Here is a 14,482-nt window from a genome sequence, read left to right on the forward strand (position 1 = left end):
GTGGTGGTGCTGAGTGATACTGTTGTGGCACTGAGTGATGCAGTGGTGATGCTGAGTGATGCTGTGGTGGCGCTGAGTGATGCTGTCGTGGCACTGAGTGATGCTGTGGTGGAGCTGAGTGATGCTGTGGTGGTGCTGAGCGATGCTGTGGTGATGCTGAGTGATGCTGTGGTGGTGCTGAGTGATGCTGAGGTGGCGCAGAGTGATGCTGTGGTGGCGCAGAGTGATGCTGTGGTGGCGCAGAGTGATGCTGTGGTGGCGCCGAGTGATGCTGTGGTAGCGCCGAGTGATGCTGTGGTGGTGCTGAGTGATGCTGTGGTGGCGCTGAGTGATGCTGTGGTGGCGCTGAGCGATGCTGTGGTGGCGCCGAGTGATGCTGTGGTGGCGCTGAGTGATGCTGTGGTGGCGCCGAGTGATGCTGTGGTGGCGCCGAGTGATGCTGTGGTAGCGCCGAGTGATGCTGTGGTGACGCCGAGTGATGCTGTGGTAGCCTCGAGTGATGCTGTGGTGGTGCTGAGTGATGCTGTGGTGGTGCTGAGTGATACTGTTGTGGCACTGAGTGATGCAGTGGTGATGCTGAGTGATGCTGTGGTGGCGCTGAGTGATGCTGTCGTGGCGCTGAGTGATGCTGTGGTGGAGCTGAGTGATGCTGTGGTGGTGCTGAGCGATGCTGTGGTGATGCTGAGTGATGCTGTGGTGGTGCTGAGTGATGCTGAGGTGGCGCAGAGTGATGCTGTGGTGGCGCAGAGTGATGCTGTGGTGGCGCAGAGTGATGCTGTGGTGGCGCCGAGTGATGCTGTGGTAGCGCCGAGTGATGCTGTGGTGGTGCTGAGTGATGCTGTGGTGGTGCTGAGTGATGCTGTGGTGGCACTGAGTGATGCAGTGGTGATGCTGAGTGATGCTGTGGTGGCGCTGAGTGATGCTGTCGTGGCGCTGAGTGATGCTGTGGTGGAGCTGAGTGATGCTGTGGTGGTGCTGAGCGATGCTGTGGTGATGCTGAGTGATGCTGTGGTCGTGCTGAGGGATGCTGAGGTGGCGCTGAGTGATGCTGTGGTGGTGCTGAGTGATACTGTTGTGGCACTGAGTGATGCAGTGGTGATGCTGAGTGATGCTGTGGTGGCGCTGAGTGATGCTGTCGTGGTGCTGAGTGATGCTGTGGTGGAGATGAGTGATGCTGTGGTGGAGCTGAGTGATGCTGTGGTGGTGCTGAGTGATATTGTTGTGACACTGAGTGATGCAGTGGTGGTGTTGAGTGATGCTGTGGTGCTACTGAGTGATGCTGTGGTGGTACTGAGTGATGCTGTGGTGGTACTGAGTGATGCTGTGGTGGAGATGAGTGATATTGTTGTGGCACTGAGTGATGCAGTGGTGGTGCTGAGTGATGCTGTGGTGGTGCTGAGTGATGCTGTGGTGACACTGAGTGATGCAGTGGTGACGCTGAGTGATACTGTTGTGGCACTGAGTGATGCTATGGTGGAGCTGAGTGATACTGTGGTGGAGTTGAGTGATGCTGTGGTGGCCCTGAGTGATGCTGTAGTTGTGCTGAGTGATGCTGTGGTAGCGCTGAGTGATGCTGTGGTAGCGCTGAGTGATGCTGTGGTGGTGCTGAGTGATGCTGTGGTGATGCTGAGTGATGCTGTTGTGGCGCAGAGTGATGCTGTGGTGACGCTGAGTGATGCTGTGGTGGAGCTGAGTGATGCTGTGGTGGAGCTGAGTGATGCTGTGGTGGAGCTGAGTGATGCTGTTGTGGCCCTGAATGATGCTGTGGTGCTGCTGAGTGATGCTGTGGTGGTGCTGAGTGATGCTGTGGTAGCGCTGAGTGATGCTGTGGTGGCGCTGAGTGATACTGTGGTGGTGCTGAGTGAGGCTGTGGTGGTGCTGAGTGATACTGTTTTAGCACTGAGTGATGCAGTGGTGACGCTGAGTGATGCTGTGGTGGAGCTGAGTGATGCTGTGGTGGTGCTGAGTGATGCTGTGGTGATGTTGAGTGATGCTGTGGTGCTACTGAGTGATGCTGTGGTGGTACTGAGTGGTGCTGTGGTGGTACTGAGTGATGCTGTGGTGGTACTGAGTGATGCGGTGGTGGCGCTGAGTGATGCTGTGGTGGAGATGAGTGATGCTGTGGTGGAGCTGAGTGATGCTGTGGTGGTGCTGAGTGATATTGTTGTGGCACTGAGTGATGCAGTGGTGGTGCTGAGTGATGCTGTGGTGGTGCTGAGTGATGCTGTGGTGACACTGAGTGATGCTGTGGTGACACTGAGTGATGCTGTGGTAGCGCTGAGTGATGCTGTGGTAGCGCTGAGTGATGCTGTGGTAGCGCTGAGTGATGCTGTGGTGGTGCTGAGTGATGCTGTGGTGGTGCTGAGGGTTATTGTTGTGGCACTGAGTGATGCTGTGGTGGCACTGAGTGATGCTGTGGTGGTGCTGAGTGATGCGGTAGTGGTGCTGAGTGATATTGTGGCACCGAGTGATGCTGTGGTGGTGCTGAGTGATGCTGTGGTGGTGCTGAGTGATGCTGCGGAGTGATGCTGTAGTGGCGCTGAGTGACGCTGTGGTGGTGCTGTGTGATGCTGTGGTAGCCCTGAGTGATCATGTGGTGGTGCTGGGTGGTGCTGAGTGATTGTGGTGGTGCTGGGTGGTGCTGAGTGATGCTGTGGTGGTGCTGAGTGATGCTGTGGTGGTGCTGAGTGATGCTATGGTGGTGCTGAGGGATATTGTTGTGGCACTGAGTGATGCTGTGGTGATGCGGAGTGATGCTGTTGTGGCACTGAGTGATGTTGTTGTGGTCCTGAGTGGTGCTGTGGTGGCGCTGAGTGATGCTGTGGTGGCACTGCGTGATGCTGTGGTGGTGCTGAGCGATATTGTTGTGGCACTGAGTGATTCTGTGGTGGCCCTGAGTTATGCTGTTGTGGCCCTGAGTGATGCTGTGGTGGTGCTGAGTGATGCTGTGGTGGCGCTGAGTGATGTTGTGGTGGTGCTGCGTGATGTTGTGGTAGCCCTGAGTGATGCTGTGGTGGTGCCGTGGTGGTGCTTAGTGAAGCTGTGGTGGTTCTGAGTGATGCTGTGGTGGTGCTGAGTGATGCTGTGGTGGCCCTGAGTGATGCTTTGGTGGTGCTGAGTGATGCTGTGGTGGTGCTGAGTTATGCTGCTGCAAATTAAACCAACTTCACGTCATGTACATTAAAGGTTATTCTATTGGTCTTTTGACGAAGCCTGCGTGAGACGTAGCCCCGCTTGTAGGGTAGAGGAGCGCAAACTAGAACCATGCCCCTTGAATCACTGTACAGTGTAAACAGATTGTCGTAAACTGTGTTTTACACTGCGACCCTGCGCACTTCAACAATATTTCGCGTATTTCACAGTATGAGAGGCGAGGCCAATATCAGGGGCAAAGTAAAGCATCACTTCCGCCCACAAATGTCAGTCAAATATGAAAACTCACGAGAAGCTCCTGCGACTTGCAAGTCCAAACCTGAAAACGAGTGACGCCATGACTGCTGTTGAGGTGTACCGCAAGTAGTCTTTCAGCAGAGGCTGATGGCCGATGGGTAGGCGGGCTAAGGGAACGAACGGTTGTTTCATTGGGTGCCGTGAAGTGGCGTGGGAAAGGCAGGTAACTTGATTGACACTATGAGCTAGTTGCTTGTACTTGCAGGCTGCAGCGGGAGAGAGAGGCGGAGGGGTGCACCAGCGTTGGGTGCGCGCGCGCTGGGGAGAGCAGTCTTCTCTTTTTCAAAGCACATACTTGTGCTTGTGGTGCGCCGCTGCGCACTCCGGCTAGGCGTATACCGCCACAAGCACGAGTATGTGCTTTGAAAAAGAGCTGCACGACGGCTAAAGGTCTCCTATGCAGCTCATGCGCGCTACGGAGGCGAGACCTAAAAAAGCATACTTCTCTGATTTGCTGATGGTATTTTTTGATTAATGCATTACAATTTGTTTTTTTATTGAAAGTTATGAGAAAAGTTCCATTGCTGCTGTGAGGAAATGCAATTGTGTTTGGTGGCATTCAATTCCTCCATGTACCAAATAGCAGAGGGCATACTTCTGCGGGGTAAGGTGTTTTTAAAAGGAGCCACTGGTCACGTGCTCTAGAGACCAAAGCACTAAAGGAGCCTGCAGAAATAGAAATACAGATGGGTCGGGATGAAGAACAAGAGGCAGATTGTGTAAGACTGATGAAAAATTGGCCAGGGTACTCTTCTCCCAGGATTGGTGGCTAGGAGTGGCCCTTTGGAAAGCCGAGAATTTTTAACACGGGGTGAGGAAAGGGTGCAAGGTATGGCTAGGTGGTTGGTCCAGTTTAACAGGAATAGTTGCATGGTCTCGTAGGTTGGAGAAGATGGGATAGAGAAGATGGTAAGATCTGATCAGGAGTGTTATGTTATGTTAGTTTTATTTGTAGAGCGCCTGTTACCCAAGGGTGTCCTGGCGCTATGTGAAGTCATGAGGAGGCCAAGAAGGAAAACGAATATAAAGATCAGACAGAGAAAAGCCAGGTTTTCAAGGCCTTCCTAAAGGAGAGTAGATTAGTTGTGGATCTAAGGTGCAGCGGCATATCATTCCAGGTCTTAGCTGTGCATACAACAAAACTTTTTCCTCCCCAGCTAGCCTTGTGGACTCTGGGTACCGAAATAAGCTTAACCTCTGACGATCATAATGCTCTTTTTGGCAGGTACCAGGAGAATTGTTGCTTAAGAAACTTGGGGCCTACTCCATGTAATGCCTTGTGGACCAGGCACAGAGCCTTAAATTGAGTCCTTTTCCTAATAGGCAGCCAATGAAGATTTGTCAACTCAGCTGAGATAGATGCATGTTTAGGAATATTATTAATCAGCCGGGCTGCTGCATTCTGGAGGATCTGTAGTTTATGCATGAGTCCTTCTTGCAGCGTGAGGTAAAGCCTGTTACAGTAGTCCAATTTGGACAGGGCTAAGGTGGTCATAACTGTTTGAATACTATCTTTAGGGAGGTAAGGTATTATTTTTCTGCATGCTCTGAGCGTAAAGGAGGTGGAGGAGACAACCGCATTTATCTGGTCTTTAAAGCTGAGTTTGCAGTCCACCCAGACACCCAGATTTTTAGCTTTTTTCTTGGGGGTGGGCAGGAGGCCTAGAGAGTCCGGCCACCATGCCGGGGTCCAGAAATTGGGGTCGTTGCCGAAAAGCACCACCTCCGTTTTGCCTCAGTTTAGTCTGAGGCAGTTCTGGTCAATCCAACTTCCCACCGCAGACATACACTCTTGGAGACGTGATGCTGTTCGCCCCAGAGACCCTGGCATTAATGACACCACGATTTGGGTGTCATCCGCGTAGGAGGTAAGCGAAAAGCCGTATGATTAAATAAGTGGAGCCAGCGATGATACGTAAGTATTGAAAAGAGTGGGGCTCAAGGAGGAGCCCTGAGGGACTCCACAAGGCAGGGAGAAAGGTTTGGAGGAGAAATCCCCCAGAGCAACTGTTTGGGTCCTATTGGAGAGAAAGGATTCAAGGAGGTCCCAGGCGGAGTGGGGATTTAAAAGAGAGTCCAAGTGTCTCCAGAGAAATGACGTGGAAATGTGTCAGGGGAACTGAGGTACTCAAGATGAGAACTTAAAGTCACACAGGAGCATAAAGTTTGGGGACCAGCGGGGTGGTATATCAAGGAATGAGAGTAGCAGGTGGTTGCAAGGAGATTGAGGGAAAAGAACAAGATTTCCTCCTTTTGGTATTGTGGACTCGGCAAGATGGTGCATATGAAGGAAAATCTGTAGATATTTTGTATAGCTCTGCCACGCTTTCCCTGGTGGTCCAAATGGAGGATGGAGTAGTTAGGGGGGACATGCCAGGGGCTAAATGCTTCTGCTGCCAGGTTTCCATAAGCAAAAAGATATGTGGATAGTGAGAGGAGATAAAATCATAGATATTGAGGTGATGCTTGGGGAGTGAACGAATATTCATCAGAAAGCAATTATGGAGGGGGACAGAAGAAATGTCATGTGGATCAGCTGGGCTGGACAATGGTTTAGAAGTGCGAGGAATGAGAAAAGAGAAATGACACGCAAACAGAAGACTGTGCCCAAAAGGAAGGATGAAGAAACAGCCCTGCAGGGGCATGACCTAACTGGAGGTCTGAGCACGAGTAGAGCATACTCCTTATAGTTAATTACTGGCAGGGGCTGGTCGTGGAGAGGAGCAGGGTCCCTGGCACTGGTTGCAGATGGGCTTGCCTTTGATGCGCTTTTGGAACGCAGCCGCATGTTTTAAGTATGCCTCCATATGCGGTGACCACAACCAGAAATGCTGATCCTGCCAATGGCGAAAGTAGGGTGGGAGATAAAAAAAGAAACTGAAGTCCAGCAGCTCCTGTGGTGGCTATCGGCTCTCTTTATAGTCGGCTCTACTCAGGAAAACAACTTACTATGAAATGAGCAGTGCGAAATAAAATCCATAAAACTACGAAGTGGAAGATCACTGCTGTGTGGGGCCATAAACCTCCACTAGGATCAACATACAAGGAAAGCAAAGCCTTTCAGGGCTGTGAGCAGACCTGGCAAATCCCAAAACTAAACTGACTACATCTTGCCAGTGACACATGAACACACTAGTAAAGCACAATAACACGCTTGAGCTTCAATATATTTGCAGAACTCAGCACAAGGAGGCATGGGAAGATTGTGGACGGTGATATGTTCTCGTTTTTTTGGCATTTGCAAGTGTTTCTCAAGGTTGCATCTGCAGTGGTTACAATGCATTGTTTAACAAATGTTACTGATGCCCCATGAAGGAGCTGTTAGACTAAAATGAACGCACATCTGTCTGTCTCGCCTGAGAAGTGAGTACATTTATATTGCGGGACCAGGGTAGGATATAGGGCCGAACTGGGAAGAAAAACCAGCCCTGGCAATACAGCTGGTCTGGCTGGGGGGAGGGGGGGGGGGGGGGGAGATTGCTGCTAGTGAGTAGCATGGCTGCCGCTGGTTGCCTTTTTTTAAAAAATTTTTTACAGGGGCCGATATTTCAGCACTGCTGCAAAACTGGCCCCCAGCGCTCATAAACTGGAAAATGCCCGGTGCCTGCTACAGCCATTCCGACCCTGGTGGTTAGGATTATCTGTGCTTAGAGTTTTTTTATCAGACATTTTGCTGGACCTTAGGATACTCGGTGGGTAACTGTAAGTGGCACAAGCAGATATGCAGGAGAGTGTAAACAACATCTGTGTTTTTCGGCTTTAGCCTGGGTTCTGAAATGCTTACCTGTATGTAAGAGAGATTACACAATGCTTGACTGGTACTCACCTTTTTAGAGGCATTTCTGACAGCATGGGTCTGCAATTCATAAACATTCTCAGCTTCATGTTGACAATCCTTCCAAGAACCTAAGAGGAAATTATTTAATTATCAAACAGGAAGTTTCCTTGCTTAAAATCACACCCATCAATTTACATTAAGAAATAGCGACATCTTGTCTTTGCATGTGTTCTGGTAGCAAAAATAAATAAATCTACTCACAACACTGCAGCTGTCGTACCTTTAATATTTTTTAACAAAAATACAAATTCAACAATTTTTTTTTTCAAAAGACTAAATGGACGGAACCAGTTATGCAGATAGGGGAAGTAATTTTACAACATGTTCAATTTAAATGCATGTGTGTAAAATAACAACGAGGTACGTGTGAAAACCTAAGCTATAAACTTGTATTTCAAACAAAGTTTACTCGGCAGGCTCCCATATTGACAGCTGGTGTCCCGCTTTCCAACTATCTTTTTCGATTTAATTGTAATACACGTGTACCCATTGCCAAGCAACAGGTGCTCTTCAAAATAGGTGCCAAATATATTTAATAAACTTACACTCTACCACTGCTTGCAATAGAATTGTGTACTTTTTGTGTCTGTTCACTGGGAAAACCTTTTCCGGTTTGATTGGAATCTACAGTGTTTTAAGCTCCCTGTACCCTTTCACTAAATCCATTTGCTATATCAGCCTTTTGGAAACAAGTGACCTTACATCGCCACTAGTCTCTCAATTATTCTTTTGCAGTTTTATAGAGTGCGAACCTGTCGCAAAGTCATTAAAGCGTTTTACAAAAGAACCAACGTACGTTGCACATTTTTTAGGCGGGTTTGCACAGGATCACGCGATTATGAGACCAAGGTCGGCAACTCTGGCTGCTTGGGCAGATCTCCTCCCCCGTTAGAGGATTTATCAAAAGGCGGTATAATTGCTGCGGTAACAACATCGTAAATACGGTGAATAAGGTTGGGAAAGATCTGGCGTCCATGCAGAGGCATCCCTAACTATCTGGTTTTGTGCTTCAGGTCGTAACCTCCAGGGCAAACCCAAGGAAAATCAAGTTAGATCAGGGGTCTCCAACCTTTTCTTTTCTACGAGCTCCTTAAGCTCAATGAAAATTATCCCGCGCTACTAGTATTATTAGTGTTGTATTACTATTTGTAACCACAGCAGACAGAGGCGCAACTAGAGCCAAATTTCGGGGGGGGGGGGGCTTTGGGGGCTGAGCAAAATTTTCGGGGGGGGGGGGCTGAACTTTAAGCAATAGGCAGACTGGAGCTGCAGGGGCTCTCAGAAGGGGTGAAAACAACAGCGAGGCCTCATTAACATGCAAATGGTCTTTTAAAGACCTGTGAAGTGCTCGGGTGCGGCTGCTTTTTTGCCCAGGAAGGTGTCTCATCCCGGGCTGCCACACACGACGGGGGGGGGGGGGGGGGGGGGGGGGGGGGCTGGAGCCCTTTGAGTCCAATGGGTGTTGCGCGCCTGACATCAGACACAATTACATTAGTGGCCACCCCGTGCAAGGTTAACAGAAGCGATCACCTCGGTGCATCCGGCACGACTGACAGTGGTCATGTAAAAAAAAAAAGCTTTAACAATTTGGAATGCTTTTGGCATGGGTAACACATACCAGCCATAGCTGCAATGCACCTGGTACCAAGGTATTTGTGTTAGCAATACATTTTTCCAATGTAGTGTGATCTACTAATCAAAAATCAGCGTTAAATATTTTTTGAAATGTAACCATTATTCTCCAGACATTAGGTTATCAGTTCAGCAAAAACAAAATGGTTACTTACCAGTAGGAGTAGTATTGCAGCTTGAAGAGTCTGGATTCACATGCTGTGCATCATTCCGCCATCTAGTGGTTGGGTCCAGAATTGTCTTTTTTTTTTTTCTCTCTTGTTTTGATTGCTGTCAACCACCATTTGGTGTCAGGTACGTCCCTGTAAGACGTCAGACTGCATCCTGGAGGTGGACGTGCGTGGTGGCCATCTTCAGGTTCTTTTTTCTGTTTTTCTGTTGTTTAATCCTTGTGATGGTCGTTATTTATAGTTCTTAACGTTGTACTTTACTTCCCCACTTGTTTGTGTCCCTTCTAGGGGAAGGCTGGGTGGGTCGCATGTGAATCCAGAAAACTCTTCAAGCTGCAAAACTACTCAAACTGTTAAGTAACCATTTCGTTTTGCAGCGTGAATCCTTTTCTGGGTTCACATGCTGTGCATCAGATTATGTAGTGGTTTCTCCCGTGTTTGGGAGGCTGTGGTGAGAGGAAGACTTAGCAAGCAGGTGTTGAAGCACTCTTTGTCCTATTTGAGTTTCCTTATTTATTTGTATATCCACACAATAATGCTTTGTAAATGTGTGTGGTGAAGCCCATGTTGCTGCTGCGCAGATGGGATTGATGGGTACATTTGCCATGAAAGCCAGTGTTGCTCCTTTCTTTCTAGTGGAGTGAGCTTTTGGTTGTATTGTTAGTTCTTTTTCGGCATTGGTATAGCTTAGTTGTATAGCTTGTACGATCCATCTTGCAATGGTTGCGTTAGTGACAGCTGAACCTGTGTTGGTATGAGAGTAAGCCACAAATAACAGTTTTGTCTTTCTTACTTGTTCTGTTTTTTGCACATAATATAGTAGAGATCTCCTTACATCCAGGGTGTGGAGGTTTTATTCTGCCTTAGTTTTTTTTTTTTGGGAGAAAACTGGCAAGATGATGTTTTGATTCAAATGATACTTAGTTGCCACCTATGGTAAAAACTGTGGGTTAGTTTTTAAGATTACCTTATCCTTGTGGATTTGTAAATAGGGCTCTTGTATAGTTAATGCTTGCAGTTCACTTACTCTCCGTAGTGATGTTATTGCAATGAGAAATGCTGTTTTGAGTATTATGTTTGATATCCGCTGTATGCATGGGTTCATACGGTTTCCCATTAGCTGAGACAGCACTGCATTTAAACTCAATATTGGTACAAGAACAGTTCTTGGAGGAGTCATTCTTTTTGCTCCTTCCAGAAATCTCTTGATGAGTGGTCTAGTAAAGAAACGTGTGCATGCTTTCCCTCTTGTGTATGTCACTATGGCCGCAAGGTGTACTTTTAGGCTGGAAAAATTTATGTTGCTGTCTAGAAGGTAGGTCAGGTATGTGACTACTGTTTCTTGTGTATTTATTGTAGTAGTCTTGTTGTTAGTGGTGCACCATGAGGAATATCACTTCCATTAAGCTGTATATAATTTCCTTGTTGACTGTTTTCTTGCCTCCCTTAGAATCTCCATGGTTCTGGACGGCAGTTTGCGATGTCCAAATTCTATGTATTCAGTTACTAGGCCGCTAGTTGTAGCGTCGCTGGTTCTGGGTTGAAGTTTTGGCCCTGTTGCGTTGTTAGCAGGTTCTTGTCTGCTTTGATCCTGATCTTCCCTCCCTTAGAGAGCTCTAGGAGAGTTGAGTACCATGTTTGTCTTGATCAACGGGGGGCAATGAGAATCATATTTGTTCCTAGTTCGCTTGCTCTTTGTAGTACTCTTTGTATCAGGGGAATTGGTGGAAAGGCGTAGACAAATGTCTGAGACCAATTGAGTGAAAGCGCATTTCCCCATGACAGGTGGTGTGGAAACCTGGATGCAAAGCTCCGGCATTTCTTGTTCTGTATTGTTGCGAAGAGATCCAACACTGGCGTTCCCCAGATGTTGAACAGGTATCGTACTGTTGTTTTCTTTAGCTTCCATTCGTGTGTGCAGCTGTTTTGTTTGCTTAGCCTGTCTGCTGTGACGTTGTCTACTCCTGGTAGATGTACTGCTTGCAGATTGATCTGCTATAGTATTGCCCATTATCAGATTTCTTGCGCAAGTTTTCCTAAAGGGAAAGGATTTCGTTCCACCCTGTTTGTTCAAGTAAAACATTGTAGATGAGTTGTCTGTTTGTATTAGTATGATCTTCCCCTGAATACGTTTCTGGAATGCTTTGAGTGCCAGAAGAACAGTCTTCATCTCTAAGAAATTGATGTGTTTTATGGAGTCTTCTTTGCTCCATCATCCATAAATCTGTAGCTGGTCCAGATGTGCTCCCCAACCGTTGAGGGATGCATCCATGGAGATTGTCACAGATGGAGTTGTGTTCCTGAAAGGTCTCCCCTGTGCTATGTTGTTGGATGCGCACCATTGTGTCTCTGCTTGTATCCTTTGTGCAACAACCACTAGATCTTCCCAACTCCCTGTGGCTTGTGACCAGCTGTTGGTGATCCATTCTTGGAATGGTTGCATGTGTAGGAGAGCCTGAGGGATGAGTGGTATGCATGATGCCATAATGCCCATGAGTTTTATTACCTTCCTCACTGTCAGAGACTGTCCCTTCTGGTAGAGGGCTGTTTCCTTGTAGATAGCTTGTATCCTGTTCTGTGTGGGATAAGCCTTTGTGTTCTTTGTATTTAGTCTTGCCCCTAGAAAGGTTTTTTTCCTTTTCTGGGTTTGTTGATGATTTTTTGTGATTTATTAACAAACCCAGACTTCGAAGTGTTTGGATTGTTTTCTGCATGTGATTGTGGCATATTTGTTTTGTGCGTCTCATTATTAGCCAATCGTCCAGATAGGGGTTTACATGGATTTTTTCTCTTCTTAGGTAGGCGGTCACTGTGGCCAGACACTTTGTGAACACCCGTGGACCTGACATTATTCCGAACGGGAGTACCTTGAATTGGTAGTGTGTTCCGTTGTGTAGGAATCCTAGGTACTTTCTGTATTTTATGTTCATTGGAATATGTAAATAGGCGTCCTTGAGGGCTACTGTTGCTAGGAAATCTCCTTTTTGGATTTGCGAGATTATTACTTGAAAGGCACACATTTTGAAGTGCTGTGTCCGTATGAATTTGTTTTTGAATCTTAAGTGCAAAATTGGCCTCACGGTTAGGTCTTGTTTTGGTACAAGGAAGTATGGTGAGTAGTTTCCTTTTTGCCGTTCCTGTTTGGTACTGTCTCTATTGCTTGTTTTAGATACAGTTCTTTGATCTCAGCGTTTAGCAGTGTTTGTTCTGATTTGAGTAATTTTCTTATCCTTGGTGGATTTGCAGGTGGTGTCTTTGTTAACTCTACGCAATATTCGTGTTGTACCAAATTTAATATCCATTTGTCCGTTGTGATCCTTTTCCACTGGTTGTGAAAAAGGATATTCTTCCCCCCACTGGTATTCTGTGTGGGTCCTTTTTTATGTGAAAGTCAGTTATTGGTATTACCTATTCCTCTGGAGGTTTCGCCTCTTCCTCTGCCATTTCCTCTCCCTCGAAAGGGCTGCTTCTGTTGTTGCCAGTTTTGGTAACCAGACTGTTGACCCATTTGTTGGCTTGTGTTTTGCCCCTGGGACTGTTGTGGCATCAGTTGGGTTTGGCCGAAGCTGCCTCTTCCTGTGGTCTTTCTGTTAGAAGAACCTTCCTGTTTGAAAGATCCTATTTGTAGTAGGACCCCCATTGCTCTAGCTGTTTCATTATCCTTCTTGATCTGTTGAAGGGATTCATCCACTTCCTTCCCAAATAACTCTTGTCCGTTAAGAGGTCTGTTGATAATTGAGGTCTGAACTTCTTGTTTGAATCCAGAGATCCTGAGCCAGGAATGTCTTCGGGGTATGGTTCCCATGCACATTTGCCTGCTTGCGGTGTATGCTGCATCTAGTGCAGATTTTAGGCAGGTATTAGCTACATTTTTTCCCTCTTGGACCACCGCTCTTGCGCTTTTCTTATCCTCCTCTGGGAGTTTGTTTATAAACTCCTCCATTTCATCCCACTGTTGGTGGCCATATCTGTTCGGTAGTATAAACACAGACAGGGAAAGGGAATTAGTGTGGAGCCACTCTCGGTCCCCTTGTAGTCAATCAATAAACAAAGAAAGAGTGATTCCAAATGATAAGCATTACCTGAGGAGTCACAGAGTGTTTTAAGAAGAACCCTCACTCACCAACCTAGTTGGTGACGTGCTTCATCATAGGGTTCCCACCCGAGGGGCCGAATGCCTCTCGGGTGTGCTTCGACGCCTGATTACAGCGATACCGTTTTTTTGGGGCTGTGCAGGAAGTGAAAAAACACACACCGTGAAGGTTAAAATTACCTTTACTTGTCCCAAAACAATTTTAATACTGGAAAAGTAAGGTAAGGTTAAAATATGGTGATAACGGATGCTTTCGTTGGATAAATTGACCAGTAACATCCTAGGTGAATGAGTGATGGCCAGTCTAAATGTTTCAGCCTCCTTTACGCAATTTCCGAGGCTTTCCTCAGGACCAGGTATGACACAGGGGTATGCACATGCTAAGGTGCACCCTCACCTGAGGCAGAAGTTACCGTTAACTTACGGTTTCTATGACCTTCAGTGTTGTCTGAAGGAAAACTAAAATCTGAAAGAGAAAGCAGATATCATAGTATCTGTGTCATATTGTTAGTTGAATGCAGAAAAATAATTGACACTCAAATTGACATACGTGCTGTTCATCCGTGTACTCATCCAGCTATCGTGTCTATCATGATCATAGTGAAGTGCATCAGTATTAGCACTATCCAATTACACAACTCAGAGATTCTGTATAGCCCAGGGAATGCGTGAATTCAGCCTGATATTAACAACCACTCATGGAACACCTGATGGTGAATCAGCCCTTTACAACCCTTTATGTGACTATATGTTTGTTATGGGCCATTGGGCTTTTTGGCCTGTGGTGCGTCATGGGGGATCTAGAGTGGTTGCTCCTTCCTGTTGCAGCCACTCCGCGACTGGAGCCCAGATATCTTTGGGCAGGAGAGCTCCTTAGAGGCAGTTGGAGATTTACCAGCAGCTCACAAGCTTCTTGTTGGAGAAGCCCGAGTTAGATACCCACTGTTTTACTGAAGCAGAATCACATTGCCTGTGGTTTTCTATGTTTAACTTGTTTTGCTATTTGAACAGCACTCCGATACCCGGACGGGTCATGTTCACGCTACAGAAAACTCATTGAATAAATAAATGAATAAATAAATACAGACATAAAATGACACTGAGAGAAGTTCTGAAACAAAAACAGAGATGCCATCTAAAGCCTAGTAAACACATCTTGCTCTCCTTGGCCATCCCACCAACCCACATGAGCTTAATCAGTAAACTACATACAGACTGAGGGCATACATCTTAGAGAATACACTTGAATAGCCAAAAATGGGTAAGAAACACTGGTAAAAATACTCATTTTGGCCTGGA

At 47.0% G+C, this 14,482-nt stretch overlaps 1 protein-coding gene across 2 annotated transcripts in view; it reads right to left on the bottom strand.

The window, feature by feature from the left end:
- Positions 1–14,482, bottom strand: part of UGGT2 (UDP-glucose glycoprotein glucosyltransferase 2) — a 1,472,699-nt gene that overhangs the window by 463,567 nt on the left and 994,650 nt on the right. For both annotated transcript variants that reach the window (XM_085622547.1, XM_085622546.1), the window contains one exon: positions 7,277–7,356. In XM_085622547.1, the coding sequence (XP_085478673.1) occupies positions 7,277–7,356 (80 nt within the window). The remainder of the gene's footprint in view (positions 1–7,276; positions 7,357–14,482) is intronic.

This window comes from Triturus cristatus, chromosome 8 (assembly GCF_964204655.1).
Source record: "Triturus cristatus chromosome 8, aTriCri1.1, whole genome shotgun sequence".
In the NCBI taxonomy this organism is placed as follows: Eukaryota; Metazoa; Chordata; class Amphibia; order Caudata; family Salamandridae; genus Triturus; species Triturus cristatus.